The following is a 15948-nucleotide window of genomic DNA, read 5'->3' as shown; positions in this document are numbered from 1 at the left end:
CTAACCGACTTGCCAAAACTATAGTTAGTTAACAAGAAATTTGTGGAGTGGTTGAAAAAGGAGTTTTAATGACTCCAACCTAAGTGTATGTAAACTTCCGACTTCAACTGTACCTGCGTTTACACACACTTGCACCAGGGTTTCTGTTAGCCGGTAGTAGCTGGATATTGGCAGATAATTTTTTAAAATAAATTATAAACTTGGCAACAGCTAATTATCAGAAAAAAAAGAAAAAAAATGCCATTGCAAAATAATGCTTTTTAGCCTATTAATTTATGAAAATACCAGTTGATGCAAATACATTTGACCGCTCATACTTATCGGTCTATGGGTTACTTTGCATAATTTAGAGGAATTAAATGGCCAGATGTATTTTCATTAGTCGTTATGATTATTATTTATCACACGTGCACAGCATACAGATAAGAGAGTCTAGTTAAAGCTGAAAATCTGTTTCAGCTTCTGTTGCAGCTGGAGTGAAACGTGATTTTTTTTTTTATGCCCAATCATTGCGCAAACAATTCTAAATTAAATCGCATGTTAAAAACAGTTTTGATAGCCCAGGCTAAAAAGAGCTACTATTATTTTTATTTCTCAACTGTAATTGAAGCACACTTCCCCTTTGCCATTCAAGTGGATATAACGGTAGGCAGGCTTCAGCTCGTCACGCACCACTTTGCAATGAGCTGGAGGCAGTATGCATTTTGAAAACATACACTTAATTATTTGAAACCTGATCATTTTACGACATATTATGAGGAATGTTCACCTTGCTTCAAAGCGGCCTAGCCAAAACACAACCAAACATGGGAGGTAATTATTTCATAAATATGCCATTGAAACAAGTAGCCCATTTCTCTCATGTTCTATTGGTTTTCAAATCAACTTTCTTTCATTGTCCAGTAGCCAAAGGCACAAACCTGCGCATTGCTCCGCTTATAATGTGAAGAAATAATGGTTTATCAACATTTTAAGCGAAACGTTCTGATCTGTTGCATCAGCCTCATGGCTTATTTAGATTTTTTTTGCCTAGGCGTACTGGTTATATGAATGTGGGATATATCATCCCAGAGTCTGTTTAGAATAGGCTATTTAGAATAGGTCAACTTTTCTACTATGGGGGATAATAGATTGACATAGACTAGTGATTTTGCTGTTCATTAGGCCTAACGTTACTCGTTATTTTATTCTAAAGTACGCACGCAGTTGCATCATCGAGTTGCATATTCTGTTAATAGGATTAATTAACTTTGATATTTTAGTCATTTAGCAGATGCTCTTATCTAGTTAGTGCATTCATCTAAAGACAGCTAGGTGGGACAAACACATGACAGGCATAGACAGTAAATTCTTCCTCAACGTAGAGTCAGAGCTAGAAGGGGGGGCGCTCAAGGTGAGGAGGATTATTTAAGATACTGCTTGAAGAGGTAGGATTTCAGGGGTGTTCCGAAGATGGGAAGGGACTCTGCTGTCTTAGCATCAGGGGGAAGCTGGTTCCACCATTGGGGTACCAGGAAAGTGAAGAGCTTGGACTGGGCTGAGCGGGAGCTGCCCTAGGGGTGGGAGGGCAAAGAGACCTGAGGTGGCAGAACAGAGTGCTTGGGTTGGGGTGTAGGGTTTGAGCATAGCCTGAAGGTAGGGATGGGCAGTTCCTCTTGCTGTTCCGTAGGTAAGCACCATGGTCTTGTAGTGGATGCGAGCTTCAAGTGGAAGCCAGGGGAGTGTGTGGAGGAGCGGGGTGACATGAGAGAACTTGGAAAGGTTGAAAACCAGGTGGGCTGCAGTGTTCTGGATAAGTTGCAGGACGTTGATGGTACAAGCGGGGAGCCCAACCAACAGCGAGTTGCAGTAGTGCAGAAGGGAGAGGACAAGTGTCTGGATTAGGACTTTCGCCGCTTCCTGTGTGAGGTACGGTCGTACTCTACGGATGTTGTAGAGCACGAACCTGCAGGACTGAGTTACTGCTTTGATGTTTGCAGAAAATGACAGGGTGTTGTCCAGGGTCACGCCAAGGTTCTTTGCACTCTGGGAGGGCGACACTGTGGACACCGTGATGGAGAGGTGATTTCTGTCATTCTGAGAACCGTGGGTGTCTGGTAAATTAAAATAATGCCAGCCAAATGTTCGGCGCCACATTTTCCTAATGGAAACCCTTACACGAACGTTATGCACACACTTCTGCTACTTTCTAGCCTTTATTTCAGAGGCGGTTTCAGTTGTGTGTGCTCACAGTCCTGTCGCTCAAATCTATAGCTATATGAACCCTAAATGTAAGCTAGCCGCTCTCTCTCTCACACACACACAGCTGAATACCCACGAGCAGAGCAGAGCGTTGCCCCAGATGTAGAGGATGGCACTGATGGGGTTGAACACCATGCCCCTCAAGTGCAGAGTCACTGTGACATTTTCCTGAGTCTTGGTCACCACCGTGAACGAGTCTCCACTGCCTGCACAAACACACACCGTTACTCACCCTAATGCAAAACAAGTCAATATTTCACCTAATACAGTGAGGGAAAAAAGTATTTGATCCCCTGCTGATTTTGTACGTTTTGCCACTGACAAAGAAATGATCCGTCTATAATTGTAATGGTAGGTTTATTTGAACAGTGAGAGACAGAATAACAAAAAAAACAGAAAAACGCATGTCAAAAATGTTAGAAATTGATTTGCATTTTAATGGGAGGAAATAAGTATTTGACCCCCTCTCAATCAGAAAGATTTCTGGCTCCCAGGTGTCTTTGATTGGAACGAACTACAAAAATCTCTGAAACTGGAAACACTTATCTCCCTCACTAGCTTTAAGCACCAGCTGTCAGAGCAGCTCACAGATTACTGCACATAGCCCATCTATAGTTTAGACCAAACAACTACCTCTTTCCCTACTGTATTTATTTTATTTATTTATTTTGCTCCCCATTATTTTTATTTCTACTTTGCACATTCCACTTCCACTGCAAATCTACTATTCCAGTGTTTTACTTGCTATATTGTATTTACTTTGCCACCATGGCCTTTTTTTTGCCTTTACCTCCCTTATCTCACCTCATTTGCTCACATCGTATATAGACTTGTTTCTACTGTATTATTGACTGTATGTTTGTTTTACTCCATGTGTAACTCTGTGTTGTTGTATGTGTCGAACTGCTTTGCTTTATCTTGGCCAGGTCGCAATTGTAAATGAGAACTTGTTCTCAACTTGCCTACCTGGTTAAATAAAGGTGAAATAAAATAAAAAATTATACAGGTAACGAGCTGAGATTAGGCCCAAGGAGACGCACTGGAGACCAGATGCGTAGAGCCGGCTTCATGGCACATGGCTCGATGCCCACTCTAGCCCGGCCGATACGAGGAGCTGGAATGTACCGCACCGGGCTATGCACACACACCGGGTACACCGTGCGCTCCACTGCATAACATGGTGCCTGCCCGGTCCCTCTCTCTCTCCGGTAAGCACGGGGAGTTGGCGCAGGTCTCCTACCTGACTTCGCCACACTCCCCCCAACGCTGCTTGATCCTTTTTTGGTGGGTGTTTCTGTAACGGTTGTCTTGGGAAGAAGGAGAGGACCAAAGAGCATCGTGGTAAGGGTTCATCTTATTTTAATGAAACTGAACACTTTCAAAAACGAAGAATGGGCTACAAGACCATCGCCAAGCAGCTTGGTGAGGAGGTGACAACAGTTAGTGTGATTATTCGCAAATGGAAGAAACACAAAAGAACTGTCAATCTCCCTCAGCCTGGGCCTCCATGCAAGATCTCACCTCGTGGAGTTGCAATGATCAGGAGAACGGTGAGGAATCAGCCCAGAACTACACAGGAGGATCTTGTCAATGATCTCAAGGCAGCTGGGACCATAGTCACCAAGAAAACAATTGGGAACACTACGCCGTGAAGGACTGAAATCCTGCAGCGCCCGCAAGGTCCCCCTGCTCAAGAAAGCACATATACATGCCCGTCTGAAGTTTGCCAATGAACATCTGAATGATTCAGAGGACAACTGGGTGAAAGTGCTGTGGTCAAATGAGACCAAAATGGAGCTCTTTGGCATCATCTCAACTCGCCGTGTTTGGAGGAGGAATGCTGCCTTTGACCCCAAGAACACCATCCCCACCGTCAAACATGGAGGTGGAAACATTATGCTTTGGGGGTGTTTTTCTGCTAAGGTGACAGGACAACTTCGATGGAAGGGGCCATGTACCGTCACATCTTGGGTGAGAACCTCCTTTTCTCAGCCAGGGCATTGAAAATGGGTCGTGGATGGGTATTCCAGCATGACAATGACCCAAAACACACAGCCAAGGCAACAAAGGAATGTCTCAAGAAGCACATTAAGGTCCTGGAGTGGCCTAGCCAGTCTCCAGACCTTAATCCCATAGAAAATCTACGGAGGGAGCTGAAGTTTCGATTTGCCAAACGTCAGTCTCGAAACCTTGACTTGGAGAAGATCTGCAAAGAGAAGTGGGACAAACTCCCTCCTAAAATGTGTGCAAACCTGGTGGCCAACTACAAGAAACATCTGACCTCTGATTGCCAACAAGGGTTTTGCAACCAAGTACTAAATCATGTTTTGCAGAGGGGTCAAATACTTATTTCCCTCATTCAAATGCAAATCAATTTATACAATTTTTGACATGCGTTTTTCTGGATTTTTGTTGTTGTTATTCTGTCTCTCACTGTTCAAATAAACCTATCATTAAAATTATAGACTGATCATTTCTTTGTCAGTGGGCAAATGTACAAAATCAGCAGGGGATCAAATACTTTTTTCCCTCACTGTATAATACATAATATTAATGTGGTCATGCTGTCGCTCAATAGTTTAGCTTCCTCGCTCAAGAGTTCACACTGGAACTCAATCTTGCATCCTCTGTCTTGCAAACACACATGCCCTTCCTCTGGAAACACCTTAGCCAGCTGCACCACCGAACAGCTAGCGGGTGGGGGTATTTCAACCTGAGGAGTGAGTTTAAACCAACTCAACTCAGTTACAAAATGCAAAACATATATAATAGGGGCAGAAATTACCTTTTGGTATATACTTGGGCAAGGTGTCGCCAAGGTGGAAATTATTGTCTGCAAAGACCAGAAACAGTTTTATTATTACATGTCCTACTTCTCACACCACTCTGTTACATTGAAATTATAGTGTGCAGACTTTCGGGCTTCAAAGTTTCTGTAAATCATCTGAAATAACTTGTTACTACTGTACCTAATATGAGGAGGTGGTAGGAGTGGGCCTGTTTATTGTCCGGTAGCAGTTCGAGGAGAACCAAGTCAATCAGGTGGTTGTGGGAAGAATCCTGGGCTGCCCATTTGACCTGGCAGGCTTTACCTGAGGATAATATACACATGAGGGGTGAATCTAAACAGTTCAGACCTGGGTTCAAATACTACTTGAATTCATTCAAATACTTCCAGCGTTTCCTTGAGCACCAAATGAGCAGGGTTAGCACCTTTGTAACTATTCTATTGGTTAATTAAGCCAGGAAAGTTCAATCAAGCACAGATAAAGTATTTCAAATAATTTAAAATACAGGTCTGCAGACAATGAAAAATAATATATCATAACACAACCATCAGTTAGCCTACATTAGACAGTTGTGTATAGTACTTCAAAAAACCTTAATATAAAACATTCATGGTAATTCATGAAAATATAGTGGCTGGTGAACTCACTGTTCATAAACTCGCAAGCAGTGCTGCCCTTGGAGTCTAGCAACTGAGTAAACGTCACATCCCCATCTGTTGGGGAAATTGAACCGTGGAAAATAATAAGAGAAGTAAAGACTAAGAGAATTGTGTGATAAGTAAAAAACAGAGAAGTAAATCCCAAAGAAGAGACAGCTAAGCACATAGCCGGAGTAAAAAAAGAATCATCATATCTGACAGCCAGGGATTTGGGACTGACTGGCTGACTGATTCATTCATTGTTTGACTAATTGACTGGCTGCCTGTCTGCTTGAATAACTAACTAACTGACTGACTGACCGTAGACCTGGGCCCTGTAGAGGGTGCCCTTCTGCCAGCCTCCTCCCAGGATGTAGAAGTACTCGGTGCCGTGGTACGGGATGAACACAGGCACCATGCGGGACACGCACACTGTGCGCAGCACCTGCTGCCACGCCTCTGACACAGGGTAGAGAGAGGGGAATACGGAGAGTTTTAATGGAGCCATGTACGGTTTTGTTAGTGGATCTGATTGCTATGGCCACAAAGAGACTTTGTGTCCGAAATTTTGCCACTGTTTTTTCCCCAATGTGAGTCATCCATTGACAGTCTTTTTACATATGCAGTTTATCCAAAAATAGTTGAGTTGTTTAACTTGATGGACAGAAACATACAATTCATGAATGAATATGCAATTTAATCTGTGTTCATGCGTCTCTAGGTGCTGTAGTCTCAGTTTGAGAATCAACAGTGCAATTTCTAGGACCAAGTCTAGGACAAAAAGGCTTCTCAACTATTTTTTACCCCCAAGACTCCTGAACAGGTAATCAAAAGGCTATCTGGACTATTTGCAGTGTGCCCCCCCAACCCCTGTTTTTACGCTGCTGCTACTCTCTGTTTATCATATATAAATAGTCACTTTAACTATACATTCATGTACATACTACCTCAATTGGGCCGACCAACCAGTGCTCCCGCACATTGGCTAACCGGGCTATCTGCATTGTGTCTCGCCACCCACCAACCCCTCTTTTACGCTACTGCTACTCTCTGTTCATCATATATGCATAGTATATGCATACAGTGGGGCAAAAAAGTATTTAGTCAGCCACCAATTGTGCAAGTTCTCCCACTTAAAAAGATGAGAGAGGCCTGAAATTTTCATCATAAGTACACTTCAACTATGACAGACAAAATGCGAAAAAAAATCCAGAAAATCACATTGTAGGATTTTTTATGAATTTACCTGCAAATTATGGTGGAAAATAAGTATTTGGTCAATAACAAAAGTTTATTTCAATACTTTGTTATATACCCTTTGTTGGCAATGATAGAGGTCAAACGTTTTCTGTAAGTCTTCACAAGGTTTCCACACACTGTTGCTGGTATTTTGGCCCATTCCTCCATGCAGATCTCCTCTACAGCAGTGATGTTTTGGGGCTGTTGCTGGGCAACACGGACTTTCAACTCCCTCCAAAGATTTTCTATGGGGTTGAGATCTGGAGACTGGCTAGGCCACTCCAGGACCTTGAAATGCTTCTTACGAAGCCACTCCTTCGTTGCCCGGGCAGTGTGTTTGGGATCATTGTCATGCTGAAAGACCCAGCCACGTTTCATCTTCAATGCCCTTGCTGATGGAAGGAGGTTTTCACTCAAAATCTCACAATACATGGCCCCATTCATTCTTTCCTTTACACGGATCAGTCGTCCTGGTCCTTTTGCAGAAAAACAGCCCCAAAGCATGATGTTTTCACCCCCATGCTTCACAGTAGGTATGGTGTTCTTTGAATGCAACTCAGCATTCTTTGTCCTCCAAACACGACGAGTTGAGTTTTTACCAAAAAGTTATATTTTCATCTGACCATATTAAATTTTCCCAATCTTCTTCTGGATCATCCAAATGCTCTCTAGCAAACTTCAGACGGGCCTGGACATGTACTGGCTTTAGCAGGGGAACACGTCTGGCACTGCAGGATTTGAGTCCCTGGCGGCGTAGTGTGTTACTGATGATAGGCTTTGTTACTTTGGTCCCAGCTCTCTGCAGGTCATTCACTAGGTCCCCCGGTGTGGTTCTGGGATTTTTGCTCACTGTTCTTGTGATCATTTTGAACCAACGGGGTGAGATCTTGCATGGAGCCCCAGATCAAGGGAGATTATCAGTGGTCTTGTATGTCTTCCATGTCTTCCATTTCCTAATAATTGCTCCCACAGTTGATTTCTTCAAACCAAGCTGCTTACCTATTGCAGATTCAGTCTTCCCAGCCTGGTGCAGGTTTACAATTTTGTTTCTGGTGTCCTTTGACAGCTCTTTGGTCTTGGCCATAGTGGAGTTTGGAGTGTGGCTGTTTGAGGTTGTGGACAGGTGTCTTTTATACTGATAACAAGTTCAAACAGGTGCCATTAATACAGGTAACGAGTGGAGGACAGAGGAGCCTCTTAAAGAAGAAATTACAGGTCTGTGAGAGCCAGAAATCTTGCTTGTTTGTAGGTGACCAAATACTTATTTTCCACCATAATTTGCAAATAAATTCATTAAAAATCCTACAATGTGATTTTCTGGATTTTTTTTCTCATTTTGTCTGTCATTGTTGAAGTGTACCTATGATGAAAATTACAGGCCTCTCTCATCTTTTTAAGTGGGAGAACTTGCACAATTGGTGGCTGACTAAATACTTTTTTGCCCCACTGTACTACCTCAATCAGCCTGACCAACCAGTGTCTGTATTTAGCCTCGCTACTTTTACTTTTTTTTACTGTTCTTTTATTTCTTTACCTACCTATTGTTCACCTAATACCTTTTTTGCACTATTTGTTAGAGCCTGTAAGTAAGCATTTCACCTGTTGTATTCGGCGCACGTGACAAATAAACTTTGATTTGATTTATTCTGTGGACACAGGGGACAGAGATTCCAGATTTCTTGTTCCAGTGTGTAAGCAGGGTGAATGGGAGCCAGCGGTGTCTGACGGTGTGCTGTACCTGAGGGCGGGGCTCTTAGAGGCAGCAGAGAGAAGTTGCCCACGAAGCGGTGCAGCAGCTGGTTCTGGCGGATGAACAGGGAGCTCTCTGTGGAGATTGCCTCCAAGATCATGGAGGAGAACTCCACCTGGGGGCAGTTCAGGGAGCCCGCCCAACAGCTCTCGATGCCCACCTAAGTGTAAACCGTGGGGGTCAATTCCATGTAAATTCAGGTAGTAAACTGAAATTACAATGTTTTTCTTATGGAGAAGCATTCAGGAAAATTGGAATTGAAATTGACTAAAATGAAACGTTTGCTTGAGCCTGTTTGGTGTGACAGATGGGCAGGGTTTGCACTTTAGGGACTATTTCATTAGTTCCATTGCACCATGCAAGAGCAATCAAGCACAACTAAAGCTTTCAAACATTTTCATCTTTTTGTATAGTTTATTATTGGGAGTATATGAAACAAAAATATCAAAGGTAAACGTTTCTTACGTTGTAGGAGTTGCATCTATTTTGCTCTGTTCTTGGACAACGTGGACCGGCGCAATTTCCAATGCAACACCTGTTTACTTGCGGAGGACTACAGTCCCTCAGCCTCGGGGTATTCTACTGATTGGCTTGGGTCCACCATGTCCCACTTCCCCTTGGTCATCGAGGGATCTCCCAAACCTATCGAGTCGCAACAGTGGCCGAACCTCTATACTTAATCGGCTATTAAAATTTTACATGAATTATCCCAATGCGAGTTATCCAGAGTTTCCCGAATTCCTGACTCAGTTAGCCATTGAACATTTCTCCTCTATTTTTATCCCCCTCACTGTCTGAGGTCTGACAGGCCTGGGCAACTCCAGTCCTCAGGAGTCTGATTGGTGTCACACTTTCCCCCACTTTGCCCCTCCTAGCAAACACAGCTGATTTAAACTAATTGCATTGTAAACTGAAAATCATGATTAGTTGATTATTGGAGTCAGGTGTGTTAGCTGGGACTGGGACAAAAGTGTGACACCAATCAGGCCCCCGAGGACTGGAGTTGCCCAGGCTGTTGCCTAGCAGATAAACATGCACCTTTAAAACAATATACAGTTAAGAACAAATCAAACACTTGGTATTCATTTGATATTCACAAGAGGAACCAAGCCTCGGCCAAAGCTAGGAAAACTGACTGTCTCTGATTGGCAATCTTTCAGACAACTCAGAAACAGTTGTACTATTATTAAAAAAGCGAAATCCAATTACTTGTTAAGCTCTATTTCTGACTCTGCTGGTGATTCTTATACATTTGTGAAAAAAATGTATTTGCTGAAGTGTGCAAATTCCTCCCCTTCCCTGCCTAAGCAAGTTCTGTCAGACTCAGGCATCATTACAAAGTTGCCAATGTCTTTGCAATTCATACAAACAAGTGACGTATAAAAAAATATACTACAAATTAAAACAGATGAATGCATTCAAATATAAATTGTCTACAGTAGGCTATAGGCCTATGTTCAATTAATCGAGTTCTATTTTTCTACTTGTACACTACTGTCTGTAATTTGTCTCAATATATTTCATGAAGTGTAGCCTAACATGTACATAATGATGTTCCCAAATCTTGATTTAGTGCATTATTATAGGGCAGTGGTTTCCAAACTTTTATAGTCCCGTACCCCTTTAAATATTCAACCTCCAGCTGTGTACCCCCTCTAGCATCAGAGTCAGCGCACTCTCAAATGTTGTTTTTTGCCAACATTGTAAGCCTGCCACACACTATACGATACATTTATGAGTTTTGTGTGAGTTTTTGTCACAACCCTGCTCGTGGGAAGTGACAAAGAGCTCTTATAGGACCAGTGCACAAATAATAATATAATAATCAATAATTTTGCTCTATATTTAACAATCTTACATATAAAACCTAATTTTTTCATCGAAAATTGTGAATAACTCACCACAGGTTAATGAGAAGGGTGTGCTTGAAAGGACGAACATAACTCTGCATTGTTGGGTTGTATTAGAGAGAGTCTCAATCTTAAATCATTTCCCAAACACAGTCTGTGGCTATATTTAGTTTTCATGCTAGCGAGGGCCGATAATCCACTCTCACATAGGTACGTGGTTGCAAAGGGCATCAGTGTCTTAACAGCGCGATTTGCCAAGGCAGGATACTCTGAGGGCAGCCCAATCCAGAAATCTGTCGGTGGCTTCTGATTAAATAAAATTTTCACAGAACCCCTTGTTGCAGTTTCAATGAGGCTCTCTTGTTCAGATATCGGTAGGTGGACTGGAGGCAGATAAGGGATAACGAATCCAGTTGTTAGTGTCATCCGTTTCAGGAAAGTACCTGCGTAATTGCGCACCCAACTCACTCAGGTGCTATATCACATTTGACATTGTCCATAAGCTTGAGTTCATTTGCACACAAAAAATCATACAATGATGTAAAGACCTGTGTGTTGTCCTTGTTAATGCAGACAGAGTAGAGCTCCAACTTCTTAATCATAGCCTCAATTTTGTCCTGCACATTGAATATAGTTGCGGAGAGTCCCTGTAATCCTAGATTCAGATCATTCAGGCGAGAAAAAACATCACCCAGATAGGCCAGTGGTGTGAGAAACTCGTCATCATGAAAGCGGTCAGGAAAGTGAAAATGGTGGTCAGTAAAGAAAACTTTAAGCTCGTCTCTCAATTTAAAAAAATATGTAAATACTTTGCCCCTTGATAACCAGCGCACTTCTATATGTTGTAAAAGCCTTACATGGTCGCTGCCCATATCATTGGATAGCGCAGAAAATACATGAGAGTTCAGGGGCCTTGCTTTAACAAAGTTGGTAACCTGTTATAGTGTAAGCATTATAATAAGCCGTATCAATATTTGCAGCCATAGGTGATCATATCTTTCTAGGAGCTGATCCATTGTTAGTATTGTAGAATAATTATAATGTTAAGTTAAGATTTTAATGGAGAAAGCTGATCCGAGAGCAGCATTGTCTTTCTTTTGATACTATCAGTATTGACATGCCTCAACGACATATCTGCGGGGTGTTTTGGGAAATGTACGTTACATCTTCAGCCGTTGTAGGAAAGATGCATAGTTAAAACACTCGTATACCTAGGTTCCATCACTATCGGGATACAGGGCCCTGATCAGTCAGTTTGTTCCCAGCCTCTAGCTGAAAACTCCTCAACTACTAGTGAATCTGTGTTTTCATTTCAACAAGTTACTACCTGTGATGTGCTAACTGCCTTGCTTAAGATTGATGTTACATAACCTATTGCTTAAGATTGATGTTACATAACCTACTGGGGTTGATATGCTTGACCTGTTTTTACTGCAGGTTTCCAGCCCCTTGATTGCTAAATATATATTTTTTTAATTGTCTGGCGTTCATATCTGGTTTTATCCCGAGCATTTGGAAGGCGACCCATGTGCTCCTTCTCCACAAAGACGGTGACCCATCGGAACAAAATAATTACCACCCTCTCTCTAAACTTTCTTGACTAGCAAAAATATTAGAAACTCTGATCAACTCTCAGCTAAGATCATTCCTATCTACAAAATGTATTTTAAGAGTTCCTCAATCTGGCTTCAGTCAGCACTATCTCTGCTGCTTCATTGGTTATAAATTATATAGTTAACTGTATGGACAAAAGATAACATTGTGCTGCCCTTTTCATTGACCTGTAAAAGTCATTTGACACTGTTGACCACTCATTATTCATTAAAAATGTTGTCCAAAATTGGTCTGGATGAGGCTGCATGTAATTGGTTTAAAAATGACCTGACTGACAGGACACAATGTGTATTTTCTGATGGTGCTAAGTCAGGTTTCCTTGATATTACAAAAGGTGTCCCACAGGGGTTGATTTTAGGTGATGTACTTTTTACTATCTATTTAAACAATATTGGTTTGTCTGTAAAAAATTGTAACTGTCACTATGCGGATGATATTGTTGTGTATTCTATTGCCCTTTCTGTTAACCAGGCTCTATCTGAACGTCATTGTTTTACAGAAAACATTTGACCTTAAAATAGTTTTGAAAGCGGGTAAAACTAAAACTAAGTATATGTTGTTTTCTAGAACGGATAGAGATGACGCCAATGACTTAAGCATAAGTACTTTGGATGGGGTCCACATTATCGTGTCCCAGATAACAAATGTCTGGGCATCTTGAAAGACAATAAATTGTCTTTTAAAAAGCATATTGAGGAGTAAGTAAAGAAGCTTAGAATAAAAATTGGCTTCTTCTATAGAAATAGGTCATGCCTCTCGCTTAATAGTAGAAAGCAGATAATTCAGTCGACAAGAGTTATGTAAATCAGGTTTTAGGAGAAAAAAAATTCACCTTGTGGAATAATCTCCAAAACTGGATGATTTGGTGCCTCTATAGCAATTCAGGCAGCTGATTTTTGACGAAGAATGTGTTTGCCTTCCATGAATGTATCTCTGTTTTGCATAATGTATTGTATTGACTTTTATTTTTGTAATTACAGGGCTAACCTGCAAAATAGACCTTGGTCTCAGCATGACTCCCTGACAAAATAGATTGACCTTTTTTCAAATGCTATTTGAACCCAGGTCTTCTGGGTACACAGTACTACACACTCACACAAACAGTCAATGAGCCTGCATCTTTATACTATGTGTCTGGTTTTACCTCGATGGGGGAGGTGTGCTGGAACTCTGTGGCGGTCATTAGAACAGCCTTGAAGCCAGGAATACCAGGGAGGATGAGGACGGGAGAACTCTGCACCACTGCCCACAGAGGGCGAGAGGGACTGCCCAAAACCATCATGTCCTCCAGTGCGGGCATCTATAGACATACGAACAGAGAGATAGAAAGAGCAGAGCACTGTATATACATTTGAAATATCATAAATCATAAATAATCTATACTTTAACAATTACTCGTGGATAATCAACTTCAATACATTTTTGTTTACATGTCTTTAAAAATCCTTCCTTCAGAAGACACCTAGTGCTAAACATTTTCGCACAAAACCACCCACACATCTACAGAATGTCTGTTAGCTTAATTTTCTCTCTCCTTCCTCCTCTCCCTCTTTGTGGATCTGTCTGTCCCTCACCTCCGTACCAAAGGAGATCTCCGTCTCCCCTCTGTCAGTGGTGCGCACATAGCCATTAACATTCACTGCAAAGCTGCTCACACAAACACAGACACAGCATGTAGTTCAGCAGTCATGTAGAGAGAGTCATGATCTTGGTTCTGGCCCTGAATGCTGATTGGCTGACAGCCATGGTATATCAGACCGTATACCACGGGTATGACAAAATGTTTATTTTTACTGCTCTAATTACGTTGGTAACCAGTTTATAATAGCAATAAGGCACCTCGGGGATTTGTGGTATATGGCCAAAATATACACGGCTACGGGCTGTGTCCAGGGACTCCGCGATGCGTTGTGCATAAGAACATCCCTTAGCCGTGGTATATTGGCCATATACCACACTCCCTCGTGCCTTATTGCTTAATAGACATACCCCCAAAAATATTTTCTAGATGAGAATTCAATAGTAAACTTTTAAGTGTGGCCGATTTGACATCCTGTAAAGTGAAGCAAGTACACGACCAACGCTAGGCAGGCACTGTGTGGTATAGGCCTATGCATGCATGCACATTTAAATACACAAACAGTTGTCACTGACCTTCTCTCAGGCACCAGTTGACCCTGGCCATTTGACACCACTTGAACCCTGTATACTACCGACCCATTAAGGATGGGCATGGGAGCATACCAACCCAGCTGGCACAGGTCGCTGTCACAGGGCACTGCAGGGGGAAACACACACACTTGACATTCCTGACCGGGAGCACAAATGAACATGAGTGAATTCCACTCTACAAACAGACCACACATGTAGCTCATAAAAACTTGGCCTAGTTCAAATCAACATGCAAGACAAAACTGACACACATGCGCACACACCACTGTCCAGCAGGGGGGCTGTGGTAAGGATGATCTGCAGTCTCTGCGATTTGAGTCGGATGGGGTGGACAGGTTCCTGGAAGGTCAGGACTACATTGGGGGTCAACCCTGTGAGAAGGGCCTCCCGAATGGCACGCTTAGAAGACTCCTGTATGTAGATGTAGATTCTTCTTCTAGTCAATGTGTTTGCATTCAAAATAAGTCATATTAAAGGATGTAAGAGGTGTTATGTTACCTTTGAACCACACAGTAGGTCTATGCGTAGGTAGTAAGGGAAGCCAAGATAACTCTGCAGAACAGAAACTGTGCAGTTAACCAGTGAAGAATCTTCCTCTAGTTACAAGGTATAAATCTCAACCACTGTACTTTGACTGGGTTGGAAACTCACAGTGGTACTCTCCTGGGTGTTGACTGGCTGGTCAGTCAGAGTCTTTATAATGTCCTGAACCTTGGTGCTGAACTGCTGCATCTCTATGCCTCCTGACAGGGTGGTCAGAGGACTTTCAAAGTTACAGGTTGAAATGCGGTTGAGGGGGTCACCGATTTCACAAAGACTGACACCCCATTCACACTCTCCTCTGGCTGCTCCTCCTAATCCTCTTCCACACAGAAAGCTCAGAATGAGGGAGACCTGGATGGTCCACATTTCTAAAATGGACAAAACCAAAAAACAATGTTGATATTTGTGTGAAATTAAATTAAATTTTGCTAGCAAGTTAACCGTTAGCTAACAAAGAGTTGACTACACATATCTACACAGGTGGTTAGTTATATAAGATAATAAAAGTATGAGCGTAAAAGTAGCTGGCTAGCTACTTACTGCAAAAGTAATTTCTTTCACCAATTTAACATTATTGTGTACTGTAACGTTAGCTAACTATGCATTAGTTAGCTAGCTCGCATTGAGTAACGTTAGACATGAACGTCACCAAAATTTTTGACAAAAGTCAAATTCAATCAAAATACTTAGCTAATTCGCGAATTTGTTTCAACATCTGAGTATATAGTTTACACCTGTAGCTAGCTTAACAGTTATGAATAGACAAAGAAAGAGCCTACTTTTCACTCAATTGGGGACAACGGACATTCCCTCATGCCATGGCCTCACCAAGCAAATCAGATAAGCACATTAAAACGGCACTGTCGTGTATGGAAGGAAGCCCAATCCAGCCACCAATTTATAAAATGTATTTTATAAACACCAATTTATAAAATGTACTATCTCAATTTGAGATACGTATGTAAAAATGTTGAGATACTATCTAAAAAAAAATCGAGATAGTATCTCGACATTTTGAGATAGAACAAACTGGATATGTTTCTTAATTTGTAGCATTAGGTGGAGATTTATATAGATCTATCATTGCAGGGAACAGCACAACAGGGCCACTG

The 15948-nt window shown here is 41.9% G+C and overlaps 1 protein-coding gene across 1 annotated transcript in view; it reads right to left on the bottom strand.

Annotated features, from left to right (window-relative positions):
- Nucleotides 1-15202, bottom strand: part of LOC115136039 (cation channel sperm-associated auxiliary subunit gamma-like) — a 32354-nt gene extending 17152 nt beyond the window's left edge. Inside the window, exons 1-12 of the mRNA XM_029671380.2 lie at nucleotides 14945-15202; nucleotides 14792-14845; nucleotides 14557-14704; nucleotides 14276-14399; nucleotides 13696-13768; nucleotides 13266-13421; nucleotides 8646-8817; nucleotides 5990-6127; nucleotides 5678-5743; nucleotides 5211-5333; nucleotides 5027-5074; nucleotides 2318-2447 (exon numbers count right to left, since the gene is read on the bottom strand). Coding sequence (XP_029527240.2) covers nucleotides 2318-2447; nucleotides 5027-5074; nucleotides 5211-5333; nucleotides 5678-5743; nucleotides 5990-6127; nucleotides 8646-8817; nucleotides 13266-13421; nucleotides 13696-13768; nucleotides 14276-14399; nucleotides 14557-14704; nucleotides 14792-14845; nucleotides 14945-15202 — 1490 coding nt within the window. The remainder of the gene's footprint in view (nucleotides 1-2317; nucleotides 2448-5026; nucleotides 5075-5210; nucleotides 5334-5677; nucleotides 5744-5989; nucleotides 6128-8645; nucleotides 8818-13265; nucleotides 13422-13695; nucleotides 13769-14275; nucleotides 14400-14556; nucleotides 14705-14791; nucleotides 14846-14944) is intronic.
- Nucleotides 15203-15948: the final 746 nt, after the last annotated feature.

The sequence above is a fragment of the Oncorhynchus nerka genome, linkage group LG10 (assembly GCF_034236695.1).
Source record: "Oncorhynchus nerka isolate Pitt River linkage group LG10, Oner_Uvic_2.0, whole genome shotgun sequence".
Classification (NCBI taxonomy): Eukaryota; Metazoa; Chordata; class Actinopteri; order Salmoniformes; family Salmonidae; genus Oncorhynchus; species Oncorhynchus nerka.
This window is presented reverse-complemented; position numbering and strand designations above follow the sequence as displayed.